The 12,145-nt window shown below is 28.7% G+C and overlaps 1 protein-coding gene across 8 annotated transcripts in view; it reads left to right on the top strand.

Annotated features, from left to right (window-relative positions):
• The window catches only part of LOC129968472 (zwei Ig domain protein zig-8-like), a 270,080-nt gene that overhangs the window by 243,966 nt on the left and 13,969 nt on the right, over positions 1 to 12,145 (top strand). For 4 of the 8 annotated variants that reach the window (XM_056082383.1, XM_056082381.1, XM_056082386.1 and 1 more), the window contains exons 4-5: positions 2,850 to 3,146; positions 5,276 to 5,962. In XM_056082383.1, coding sequence (XP_055938358.1) covers positions 2,850 to 3,146; positions 5,276 to 5,418 — 440 coding nt within the window. In that variant the 3' untranslated portion in view covers positions 5,419 to 5,962. Of the gene's footprint in view, positions 1 to 2,849; positions 3,147 to 4,134; positions 4,386 to 5,275; positions 5,963 to 12,145 lie in introns of those variants that run through there. The other 4 variants (XR_008784412.1, XR_008784411.1, XM_056082382.1 and 1 more) reach the window with 2 other exon arrangements.

Genomic DNA, 12,145 nt, shown 5'->3' with positions numbered 1-12,145 from the left:
ATGCATCAATTGTACTGTCATTAAGCCTGAAAAGTAATTTTGTGTAAAAATTACCAGCTGTCGAAAACGCTCTTTCGGCTTTATACTTTTCCAAATATTTACCTCTAAATCCCTCATCTTCAAATGAATCGATTTCTCGTTTTCGATATAGCTGATTTCTGTATTGTATTTTGGTTTGTTGAAATTTTTTTATTTATCGCTAATTCTAATTTTTGTTCAAGAGACTTAATTTCTTTTCACTATCGACAGTAGTGACATCATAATCTTCGATAATTGAACCGAATTCTTCTAAATGTGGGTAGGTTTGTGGGTAAAAAATGTTAATTTAGAAATTTACTCTAAAATTTACTCTAAACAAATTAGAAAACTTACTCTAAACTTAATCAGATTTGAATTGGTTATTTTCTTTTCTTCTTTTTCATTTTCATTTTTAAAATCATTATAGTTATGTAAATACCTTAAGACATTTTCTATTTCGGTATGCCTTTCTTCTGTGCGATTTTTCAATGTAATATATAATTCTTCAGATAGTGATGTGTGCTGTTCTTTCAGTGACTGCAACATGAAATTTATTGTTGCATTAGCTGTTAATAAATTAGAATCTCTCCGACATAATGCCTCAATAGTCAGTTTTATTGGTAATAGAGCTGATATAGTTCTGGATGTTATGTCGAATTCACTACCTGAAAAATTAATTTTCAGGTTTAAGTCGATTATTGCTTTTTGGATTGGATAACTCAGTTTCAAAAATCGTTCCATCATTAGAAGTAAACTGTTCCAACGTGTTTTAGAATCTAATATTAACATATATTCTCTTTTATTTTCAGTTAGTATATATTTTAGTAACATATCCTTTTTTATAGGAGAACGTTTAAATATCTTAACAACTTTTTGAAGTTTATAAATTATAGGAAGCAATTCTTGATAGGTTAATATTTCATCCTCATTAGCAATATCTTCTTCAACAATTACATTGTCATTATCTTCATTGTCAATATCACTCTCACTCTTAGTCTCTTCAAAGTTGGAATCCGAAGTTTCTATATCCACAGTATTTGGATTCTTCTGCTCTTTATTTTTTTCGTATAATACATCTATACATCTAATTGAATTCCATGTGCATAGCACAACTGCTGATTTGCACCAATCAACTTTCCAACTTTTTTCATAATTGTTTCTCCATCAGTCGTTATGGATACAATATTTTCTTTCAGGGATAATCCATGTTTCGCTCATTTAGATTTAAGCAATTAATTAAGCCATTAATTAGCTAATTAATTTCGCCCGTTAGGGAGACATAAAAGCAAAAACGTATACTATTTTGTTATGTTCGCGATTCCTGAACATATAGTAGAGACAATTTAAAAAATTTTAAGTAAATACCGAAAAACCGGTATTTAAACTTATGAATACCGGTATTACAAAATTGTACAAATGGCTCAAAATACCGGTATTCGGTATCCCAGTATACCGGTATTGCAATCTCTAATGGTATGGTATATTATGGTTTAGGTTTTTTGGCACAAGGTCCAATTCAGGACAAGGATTCACAAGGATTTCCGAATAAAGCTGTATGCCATAGGAAGTTGACGTAATTAATTGCAACGTTAAAATGCCATTGAAATTTATTTTAAAGAGCCTTATAGTCTTACTGTTTTGTAGATTAAAATGACAAATAATTTTATTTTTTATACATCAAATAATTCGAAAATTATTATAGTATAACTAATTATTCTTATACATCTTGTGTCTAATTAAAAGCTAATTATATTACTCGCTTTCTAAAAAAGTTTTTAATTTCTGCATCTTAAATAAGCTTCTTCTTCTAAGAACTGTTCATAGTTTATGAAACATTTATTTATTCGAAATAGTAATTTTCCAATCTAAAAAAGTACCATAATTATCTTTTCTTCTTAACATGCTTTTTTTTTACTTATATTTTATGTCACTCTTTATTTGTTATTAGTTTTGTTTTGTATTACTTATTATTATTTTTTTATTCATTATTTTTAAAGTTCATGTGCGTAGGAATTATTTCTTAATGCAATAATCCGCCTTTTTTTAAATGGAATATCTTTTTGCGAAAATATTAAGCTGCATTAATTTTTCTTGTAATTATAGTATGCATTGCAATTCCAAATCTTTTTCTTAAGAATATCTTTTATTTTGTATACATTTACTGTATACGTCTTGAACTTCTTAACAGATAAAGCCATTTATAATTGTTAGCGAATGAAATTGCTTTCAAATTAGACTAACGGATTACTTATGGCATTACTGTTAACATCAAGGTCGAATTCTCTAAATTATGCTTCAAGTAAAATCTCAAAAAATGTTTTGAATTTTGTTAAGATCGATAGAGGTTGATTTCAATTAAACAATAACCAAACTTCATTTAATTAAAAAAAAACTGTTCATCGCAAGACATAGGCCCTCCCTAACTTGTCTTCAAAGACTATGTCTATTCATATAATTCTTGTGTTTGCGAAAACAAAAGTGATTTTGACCATTGTATAACAACATTAGTGTTGTTAACATTGTGCATCTTAGTCAATAAAACCATAAGTTCAAAGATCGTTAGCTAATCCAGATATTAATTCCACCATTTTTTCATTCGTTGGGTATGCATTACTACGAACTTATTATTTCAAGCTTCGTTCTTCTTTTTTGTCCAGGAAAAGTTGAGTACTAATCCATCATATCAAATTACAATTTCGCTTATTTTTAATTGGGTTTTTATGGTCCAAGTTAGAGATTTGCCCAGTCTTGCTTCTAACACGTAATATTTCCTCAGATAATAATTTGTTAATAAACTAAATTAATGCTACAAGAATCATTTACTTTTTCAGTTCCGAAAACGAAGATATTGGGCAGCGGCAATTTCTACGTGAGTGTCGGCAGTGAGATCAACTTGACTTGCGTGATCACAGATTGTCCAGAGCCTCCAGCCTACGTTTTCTGGTACCACGACTCACGGATGATAAATTTCGACCCTGGCAGGATAAACATTGCTCTTCAGAAGGCCGGAAACAACACTGCTATCAGTCGCCTGCGAATTAGGAACGCAGAAGCTTCCGACTCGGGAAACTATTCCTGCAGTCCATCGAATGCCGATGTGGCCAGCATCTTTGTCCATGTCCTCAAAGGTAAGACTGATACCGATCAGTTTCTAATTGCTTATTAATTATATGTTCGAGGAATAACAACGAATATATTATTTGAATGTTTAGATGGAACAGATTAAGTAAGTTTAGAGTTGATTACCATATTTGGAAAGTAACATCAAGAGCAATGAACTCGTCATGTACAAACTGACTCTTCCAAAGATATATAAATGATTTAATAAAAATAATTCAGAATAAATAGCAATAAGTATGGAAATAATTTAATAATTGATTAATTAATAGTTAAAAAAGAATCAGATATGAAAGTTTGGAAAACATCAAAGCAATATACATCTTTGAATGCGTATATATATATTAAAATAAGTCACGATTGATTTGATTAATTGCTTAAAATTTATAATAATCAATTAATCGCATTCACCAAAATATATGCTTTGATAGTAGAAAACTTTTATTGAAATAATTAAGTGATAAAAGTTAAATGTTAAAATGATATGTTACTGAGATAACAAAAAATATATTATTTATAAATTTAGACATAGCAGATTAAGTGAGTTTAGAGTAATTTTTGTTTACCATTTTTGGAAAGTAACATCAAAAGCAAAGTTTGAAATCTTCATATAAATTGGAAATCAACCCTTGGAAAGATATATTATAAATCATTTAATAAAAGTAATTCAAAATAATTTTTGAAATATCGTTTGTAATTTGAAACAAATATTCAAAACCAGAGAAAAATTAAAATAAAATCTACGATCACAAATTTCAAGTTATTATGTGAGAGAATTATTATTTTTGTCATTATTTGTCTTAATTAATTTAAGTCATTAACCAGTTTAAACCGGTTTTAAACTATCAAGAGATTTCTCTATCGGTCTTTATTCCCCTCTCTCTCTCTCTCTCTCTCTCTCTCTATATATATATATATATATATATATATATATATATATATATATATACATATATATAATGATGATTTTTTTAAAACTTTCATTTTTGATATTTCTAGTTGGCAAACAAAGTTTTGGAGATCGACCGATTTTGAGATGAAATAAAACCTATGATGTCATAGTTCTACGTCATTCTTTTAAAAACGCATCTGCTGCCAAAGAAGCATATGTAATAATAAAACAATACTGGTAAAAGCAGATTAACTTTTTTTAAAAAAAGCATCTGCTTTCAAAAATGCATATATAATAATAATGTAATACTGGTAAAAGCAGATAAAAAATATATGAGATTAAAAGATGATGATGAAAATGACCATTCATGCTTTATTCATTTCCTAAGCGATTTCGAGCTTCAAAACCTCTCACCAAAACAACATCATGTTCTCACATGATAATAATAAATAGCAATAAGTAACAAAATGATTTGTTAAGTGACCAATAAATAATTAACAAAAAATCAGATAAAAATTTTTGGAAAACCTTAAACAATATGTAACTTTGAATAGCATATATTAATTTATAAATGTTGCGATTGATATGATTAATTGATTATAATTAATAACAATCAATTAATCAAATTCACCGAAGTATATACTCTGATAATGGAAAACTATAGAAAATAGTGAAGTGATAAATGTAGACCATGAAGAGAAAATGATAAAACGATTGGAAGCATGTCCATTACTTATTAACAAAAAAAAAAAAAAAAAAAAAACGCGTTTTCTTATAAATAACTAAGAAAATATGAAAATTTTAAGCTGATCAAGTATCACATTTCTGTAACATTCCTGGATTCATAAGACAAAGAACTCTGTAAAGTAATTACATTTTTGGCGTTATTATATATAATCAGTTTGAACGCATTTTTTTATCTTTGAAATTGTGTTATATTTAATTATCATAAGTTTAAAGATTATAAAGCCATCAAAAAATCAATACAACCGACATTAAGTTACTTTATTCAAAATTTCGATAAAAATAAAAAGTTTGTAACATTATATTACATATTCGTCGGAATTTAATTTAGAAACTTCTTAATGTGTAAGGAAATCGATATTATTCTGTAATATTTCTAGTTGCCGTCAATATGCTTTAAATTTATAAATTACCAGCCGCCTTTGGCAACCAGCCGGTTCACCAATCTTAATGATCGTTAAAATTTTAATAATTAACTATTTTATGTAATTCCTCCTTTAATAGCTTCTTCACTAAAATATTGTTACGAACCTGTGATGCTGCTTCCCAGCATAGTTGGTTCCATAGGAGGTCTCAGAGCTTGGCGACAAACTTGGCGACCATTTGGCGACTTGGCGACAAACTTGGTGCCGTTTTCGCCGAAATAGTTTATACCCGAAACTTCGAGAATTATCCCGATCTGTCCAGTAGGAACCGAGTTATGCCTTGAACGTTCCTGATTGGTTGAGAGGTTTCTAACCCCGCCTCCTGATACCTATAAAAGGAGCTGCAGCTACCGGGGAGTGGTCGTGAACCAGTAGTAGTCGAGAGTACTCGGAAGCGACAGAGAAGAGCGGTCGGAATCGACGGTGAATTGAGTCGTGGACCAGTGGAGTCGAAGAGTCGTAGTCGGGATCGACGGTAAAGAACTGGCCTTCCAGAGAAACGCGGAGCAGCGACGGAGTGAAGCTAGTCCTGAACTAAGATGTGTGCTACTGTCTACATTAGAGACTTGTTGTATGCTGCTGTTTATGCTGTTTTGTATGCTGCACGTCTCGGCTGAAGATAATCATCTGTTGTGCTGTATATAGTTGCCGTCTTTGTGCTGTCCTGTGTGTCTTCGTGTAAATAAACGTCGTTGTTTTATTTTCTACTGATGATTGAGCGTTCTCCACACCATATAACTCCCACTATCCAAACGAACCCCGGAAAATTTCGTTACAATATTTTAAAACTTCAAATTTCAATTCACTCATAATATTATAAAGGCCTTAAGTCATAACATAATCTGTATATCTCCAATTTTCTGTTAGCTCCCTTAGAATTTATGCTTTAAATTATAGTGGAAATGATTAATCTGCAATTAATGTAATAATATTTTTTACTGAAGCAAAGCATTTTTTTTTTCTTTTTTTGGAATATGATTACTGAAAACAGAGTCATTGAGCATTTAAACCTTATGGGCACTAAAGAATATCTTTCTTAATTTATGTAATATCTCAAGAATTTATCAACAGAATTTTTTCAGATTCATCTTGAGCAGGCCTATTAATTAACAATGTTTAATTTTAAATGCATCAAACACTAAGAAAATAAACAGAATCGTTTAAAATAATACGTCGAAAACAGGTAAAAAAAATACTTAAAAAACGATGAACTTAAACTAACATAAATACAATTGAATTACAAAAGCATACAACCAACCTAAAAATAATTTAAATCTAGTCCGCTTCCGTTGAAATTAGATGTAAACAATCAGAATACAATGCGCATGCGTTACCGTATCTTCTTCAACAATTGCGTTACCGTAACGCCAGTTACGGTAACGCAAATGCGTGAATTTTTCTACGCCAGTTGCGGTAACGCTATGCATAGAGATTGCAATACCGGTATACTGGGATACCGAATACCGGTATTTTGAGCCATTTGTACAATTTTGTAATACCGGTATTCATAAGTTTAAATACCGGTTTTTCGGTATTTACTAAAAATTTTTTAAATTGTCTCTACTATATGTTCAGGAATCGCGAACATAACAAAATAGTATACGTTTTTGTTTTTATGTCTCCCTAACGGGCGAAATTAATTAGCTAATTAATGGCTTAATTAATTGCTTAAATCTAAATGAGCGAAACATGGATTATCCCTGAAAGAAAATATTGTATCCATAACGACTGATGGAGAAACAATTATGAAAAAAGTTGGAAAGTTGATTGGTGCAAATCAGCAGTTGTGCTATGCACATGGAATTCAATTAGATGTATAGATGTATTATACGAAAAAAATAAAGAGCAGAAGAATCCAAATACTGTGGATATAGAAACTTCGGATTCCAACTTTGAAGAGACTAAGAGTGAGAGTGATATTGACAATGAAGATAATGACAATGTAATTGTTGAAGAAGATATTGCTAATGAGGATGAAATATTAACCTATCAAGAATTGCTTCCTATAATTTATAAACTTCAAAAAGTTGTTAAGATATTTAAACGTTCTCCTATAAAAAAGGATATGTTACTAAAATATATACTAACTGAAAATAAAAGAGAATATATGTTAATATTAGATTCTAAAACACGTTGGAACAGTTTACTTCTAATGATGGAACGATTTTTGAAACTGAGTTATCCAATCCAAAAAGCAATAATCGACTTAAACCTGAAAATTAATTTTTCAGGTAGTGAATTCGACTTAACATCCAGAACTATATCAGCTCTACTACCAATAAAACTGACTATTGAGGCATTATGTCGGAGATATTCTAATTTATTAACAGTTAATGCAACAATAAATTTCATGTTGCAGTCACTGAAAGAACAGCACACATCACTATCTGAAGAATTATATATTACATTGAAAAATCGCACAGAAGGAAGGCATACCGAAATAGAAAATGTCTTATTTTATTTACATAACTCTAATGATTTTAAAAATGAAAATGAAAAAGAAGAAAAGAAAATAACCAATTCACATCTGATTGTTTAGAGTAAGTTTTCTAATTTGTTTAGAGTAAATTTCTAAATTAACATTTTTTACCCACAAACCTAACCACATTTAGAAGAATTCGGTTCAATTATCGAAGATTATGATGTCACTACTGTCGATAGTGAAAAGGAATTAAGTCTCTTGAACAAAAATTAGAATTAGCGATAAATAAAAATATTTCAACAAACCAAAATACAATACAGAAATCAGCTATATCGAAAACGAGAAATCGATTTATTTGAAGATGAGGGATTTAGAGGTAAATATTTGGAAAAGTATAAAGCCGAAAGAGTGTTTTCGACAGCTGGTAATTTTTACACAAAATTACTTTTCAGGCTTAATGACAGTACAATTGATGCATTATGTTTTTTAAGATCACATTTAAAAATTTGTAATAGTACCACAGACTGAATGTGATATTTACCCTTTTTTTTGTGATTTAAATAAATAAGATGTTCCTTTACTTTTTTGTGATCATATACTGTTATAATTTACAAGTTACAAATTATTTTTTGTGGTATTTACACTCTCTAACAAAACTGGCACCGGTAACAAACTTTAATACCGGTTTTAAAACCGGTATCCCGGTATTAAGATTTAAAAAATACCGAATATCGGTATTGAAATTTTGGTCCGTTATTGCAATCCCTAGCTATGCAGATTAGAAATTTTTAATTTCCTTTAATCTGTTTTATTTTAATTCAAAAGTACTTCAGAAGGAATCTGAAAGATCGATTAATTAACAACGGTTAATTTTAAACGCATCAAACATTAAGAAAATAAACAGAATCGTTTAAAATAATCGGCCGAAAAATGATAACCCTAGCCTCATTGGTGTTGGAAAAAAAACTGAAGCCTTACTCATTTGACGGTGGGGAAAATGAAGGGATGTTTTGGCGGGAAAGTTAGTTTTTAATTAATAATTAAAATTCTAATTAAAATTTCAAAAAAGGGACCCCAGGTGCACATTCCCGACCTTTAAGGTATACACGTACCAAATTTGGTAGCTGTAGGTCAAATGGTCTTTTCTGTAGAGCGCCAACATACACACACACACATTGAGCTTTATATAAGTATAGATTAATGGTTATGGACAATGTCATATAAAGTGAGGCTGATTCTTCTAAGAGGATCAATCTGTAATAAGAATAGCGGCTCATAACTTGATCCTCTGACCTCGAAAAATTGACTTTATTCTAGTTCACATGGTTTACAAGGGGAGTGGGCGGGGTTGATATCTGAGATGGGGATGAGTTTTAGTATAATGACAGTACACATTTAGAATAGTCATTCATGAAAACATTAAAACGCAATAGCCAGTCAATTTCGAGAAAATGATCCTCAAACTCTTGGTAATGCGTATACTGATAATCCTTATTCTCTGATCCCAACGGCATGGTTATCTAGGTATCCGTCTCGTATGTGGAAGGTCAGGCTTCGCACCTGGCTGGGAATTTTTTTTTTCTTTTTTAATAATTCTTATTGAATTAAGAAATTACAAATACCTTTAATTAATATATTTTTAATTTTTTAAATACACAAATAAATATTTTTTATCGAAATACATAATAATAAAATTAAAATTAAAAAAATTATAAATACTGATGCATTAAAAAATTATTTAAATTTAATTAATGATTTACATATTTTTTTTCTTAATGTGCTACTTATTTTTATGCAAGGATAAATGCTTATTCTTTTAAAACTTAAATTATAATTTAGTGTTTAAAGAAAAAAAATAATTAAAAACGTTACATTAATGGCTACAGATAATTTAACTTGCTTGGATCATTTTCAAACAATTAATTTTCAAATTCTTGGATTTCAATAATAATAAATTATCAATTCTAACTCGGAGAAGCTGTATTTATATGAAAAATTGAAGGGAGCAGCTGATATTCGTTAAATATGTAAGTAAACATCCCCAACTGCAGTAATCAAAAGAAATAGTAAAGAGCATGTGCTAATTTATTGAATGCGTAGGCCTATGGTTCAAAGCGTATACAAAATTCTTATTTAATCGAACATGATGTAACTAAATTCTTGCGAAGATAGTGTAAAAATTCAATCAATTATACACCATCAATTGTCATCACCGATTTTTAATAAGATGATAATGTATACATGGTACGCTTCCCAACTTTCTGATGAAAAAGAGATGTTTTTAAATGTAAATGAAGTTTGTTTTCCCATAGATCTCTTAAAGAAACTTTGCTCTTGTGGATAATCAGCATTTATTAGTTGTGCAAGATGTCAAAATATATTTGTAAAATTTTAATCGAAAAAGAATTAGAAAAAAAGAAAAAAAAAAAAAAATCCCAGCCAGTTTCGAACCCTAACCTTCCGCATATGAGACGGTTACCTAGACAACCACGCCATTGTGATCGTCCGGACGGGAGTCAAGTTATCAATATATAAGCTTTACTAAAAGTTTGAGAACCATATTCTCGAAATTGACTGGCCATTGCTTTTTAATATTTTCATGAATGAGCATTCTAAATGGATACTATTATACTAAACCTCATCCCGAACTCAGATTTCAATCCGTGCCCTTCCCTTGTTAGTACCAAAATTCTGTTAATAGTTTTTCTTTATATAGTGTGGTCATTTAATGGATGTGTTGTGAATATATCGGACGTTATAACTCAAGAAACTGTTCAGGGTAAATTTTATTTTTATTTATTCTGAGGTTTTAAGCAATATTAGGGATATTAAAAAGGTGGTTAATTAGGGATATTAAAAGGTTCAAATCCATGATATTATGATACTTTAGCAATGATTATAAACTTGAATGCATCGGTTCTTCAATGATGATTAGATTGTTAAACGAATCGGTGAATATTTTAAAATAGAGGATCTTGTTCAGCGAGTTGATCATACCGTTCAAAAGAAAAAGAGGGAGTTGAAAACTCAGCCAGTCGACTTTCAATATATCAAAGCTGAGATTTTAGAGCGTTTTAATTTTTTTATGTATATTGATGCTCCATATTCTTTCTTTAAAAGAAAAAAAAACTTTCAGATTAATGGAAAGTGCTTAAGACAATTTCGTATCATTCGTGGCAATGTCCTTCGAAGACGGGACCGAAAGCTGATTAACAGATATGTCAAATACTTGTATCTTCATAAGAATTATGACGAAAATTGACTATTTTGTACATAACTTTTGGCAATAAATTACTTTTATTCTGTTTTATTATGACACATCGCAAATTTAAAAAAAAAATGGCCTCGTCAATTAAAAAATATTCATTTTACTGTTATGTCTTCTGTTTTGTTCTATACTCTTCTAATCCCTCCAACAATACTGCTTCGTTCAGAACTTTGAGGCTATGTTAATTTATCAATACACATGGACTTGAAGAACGTTGTCTATTAATTTTTTTTATAAAATAGAGGGCATTTATCTATTTTTTTTAAAAAAATTATTATTATCTGTATTGTAAAATTTTAAAAGAATAGTATAATGAAAATTAGTTTCGTATTGTTGAGTATATAAACTCTTAACACATCATGATTAAAATAGTAGTATTTACATTTTCATTTGAATAAATATTTCCTCTAAATGTAATATTAACAATTAATTAAAAATCTTCAAATAACTGCAGTCTTATTATTTTTAATATATTCTTATCTTTTTAACTTCATTAGTAATATCAATATATAACTTCTTTTTACGTACTTTATATGTATTTTTAAAAAATCTCATTATGTAGTCAATAATATTTTATAAATAATCAATAATATCTGATAAATAATAATTTAAACAATCTGTTTCTTTAAAAATTCTAAGAATAATCTCTGTTTTTTTAAAAAAAATTAAGAATAGACTCTATTCTAAAATTTAAAAAGAATAATATGTTTTAAATTATGTTCATATTGCTGCATATGTAAATTCTTAACACGTCATGACTAAAAACACAGTACCAACAATTTCATTGAAATAATTATTCCTCAATATGTAATATTCAGTAAAGATATTCAAACAAATGTAGTCTTATTATATTATTATCTTTCTCATTTTATAAGTAGTATCAAAATAGCATTAGAATATCCAACTTCCTTTTATGCAAGTTATATGTATTGTTTAAAAAATCTCATTATGTAGCCAATAACATTTTATAACGATTATATTTATTAAACTGAATTTATTAAAAAATGTTTTATTTATTGAAACCATATTTATTTATAAAAGTTTTTATTTATTGAAAGCATATTTATTTATAAAAGTTTTTATTTATTGAAAGCATATTTATTTATAAAAGTTTTTATTTATTGAAAGCATATTTATTTATAAAAGTTTTTATTTATTGAAAGCATATTTATTTATTGAAAGCATATTTATTTATAAAAGTTTTTATTTATTGAAAGCATATTTATTTATTGAAAACTTATTTATTTATTGAAACCATA

Source organism: Argiope bruennichi, chromosome 5 (assembly GCF_947563725.1).
Source record: "Argiope bruennichi chromosome 5, qqArgBrue1.1, whole genome shotgun sequence".
NCBI lineage: Eukaryota > Metazoa > Arthropoda > Arachnida > Araneae > Araneidae > Argiope > Argiope bruennichi.
Note: the sequence above shows the minus strand (reverse complement) of the source record. Positions and strands in the feature narration are given on the sequence as shown.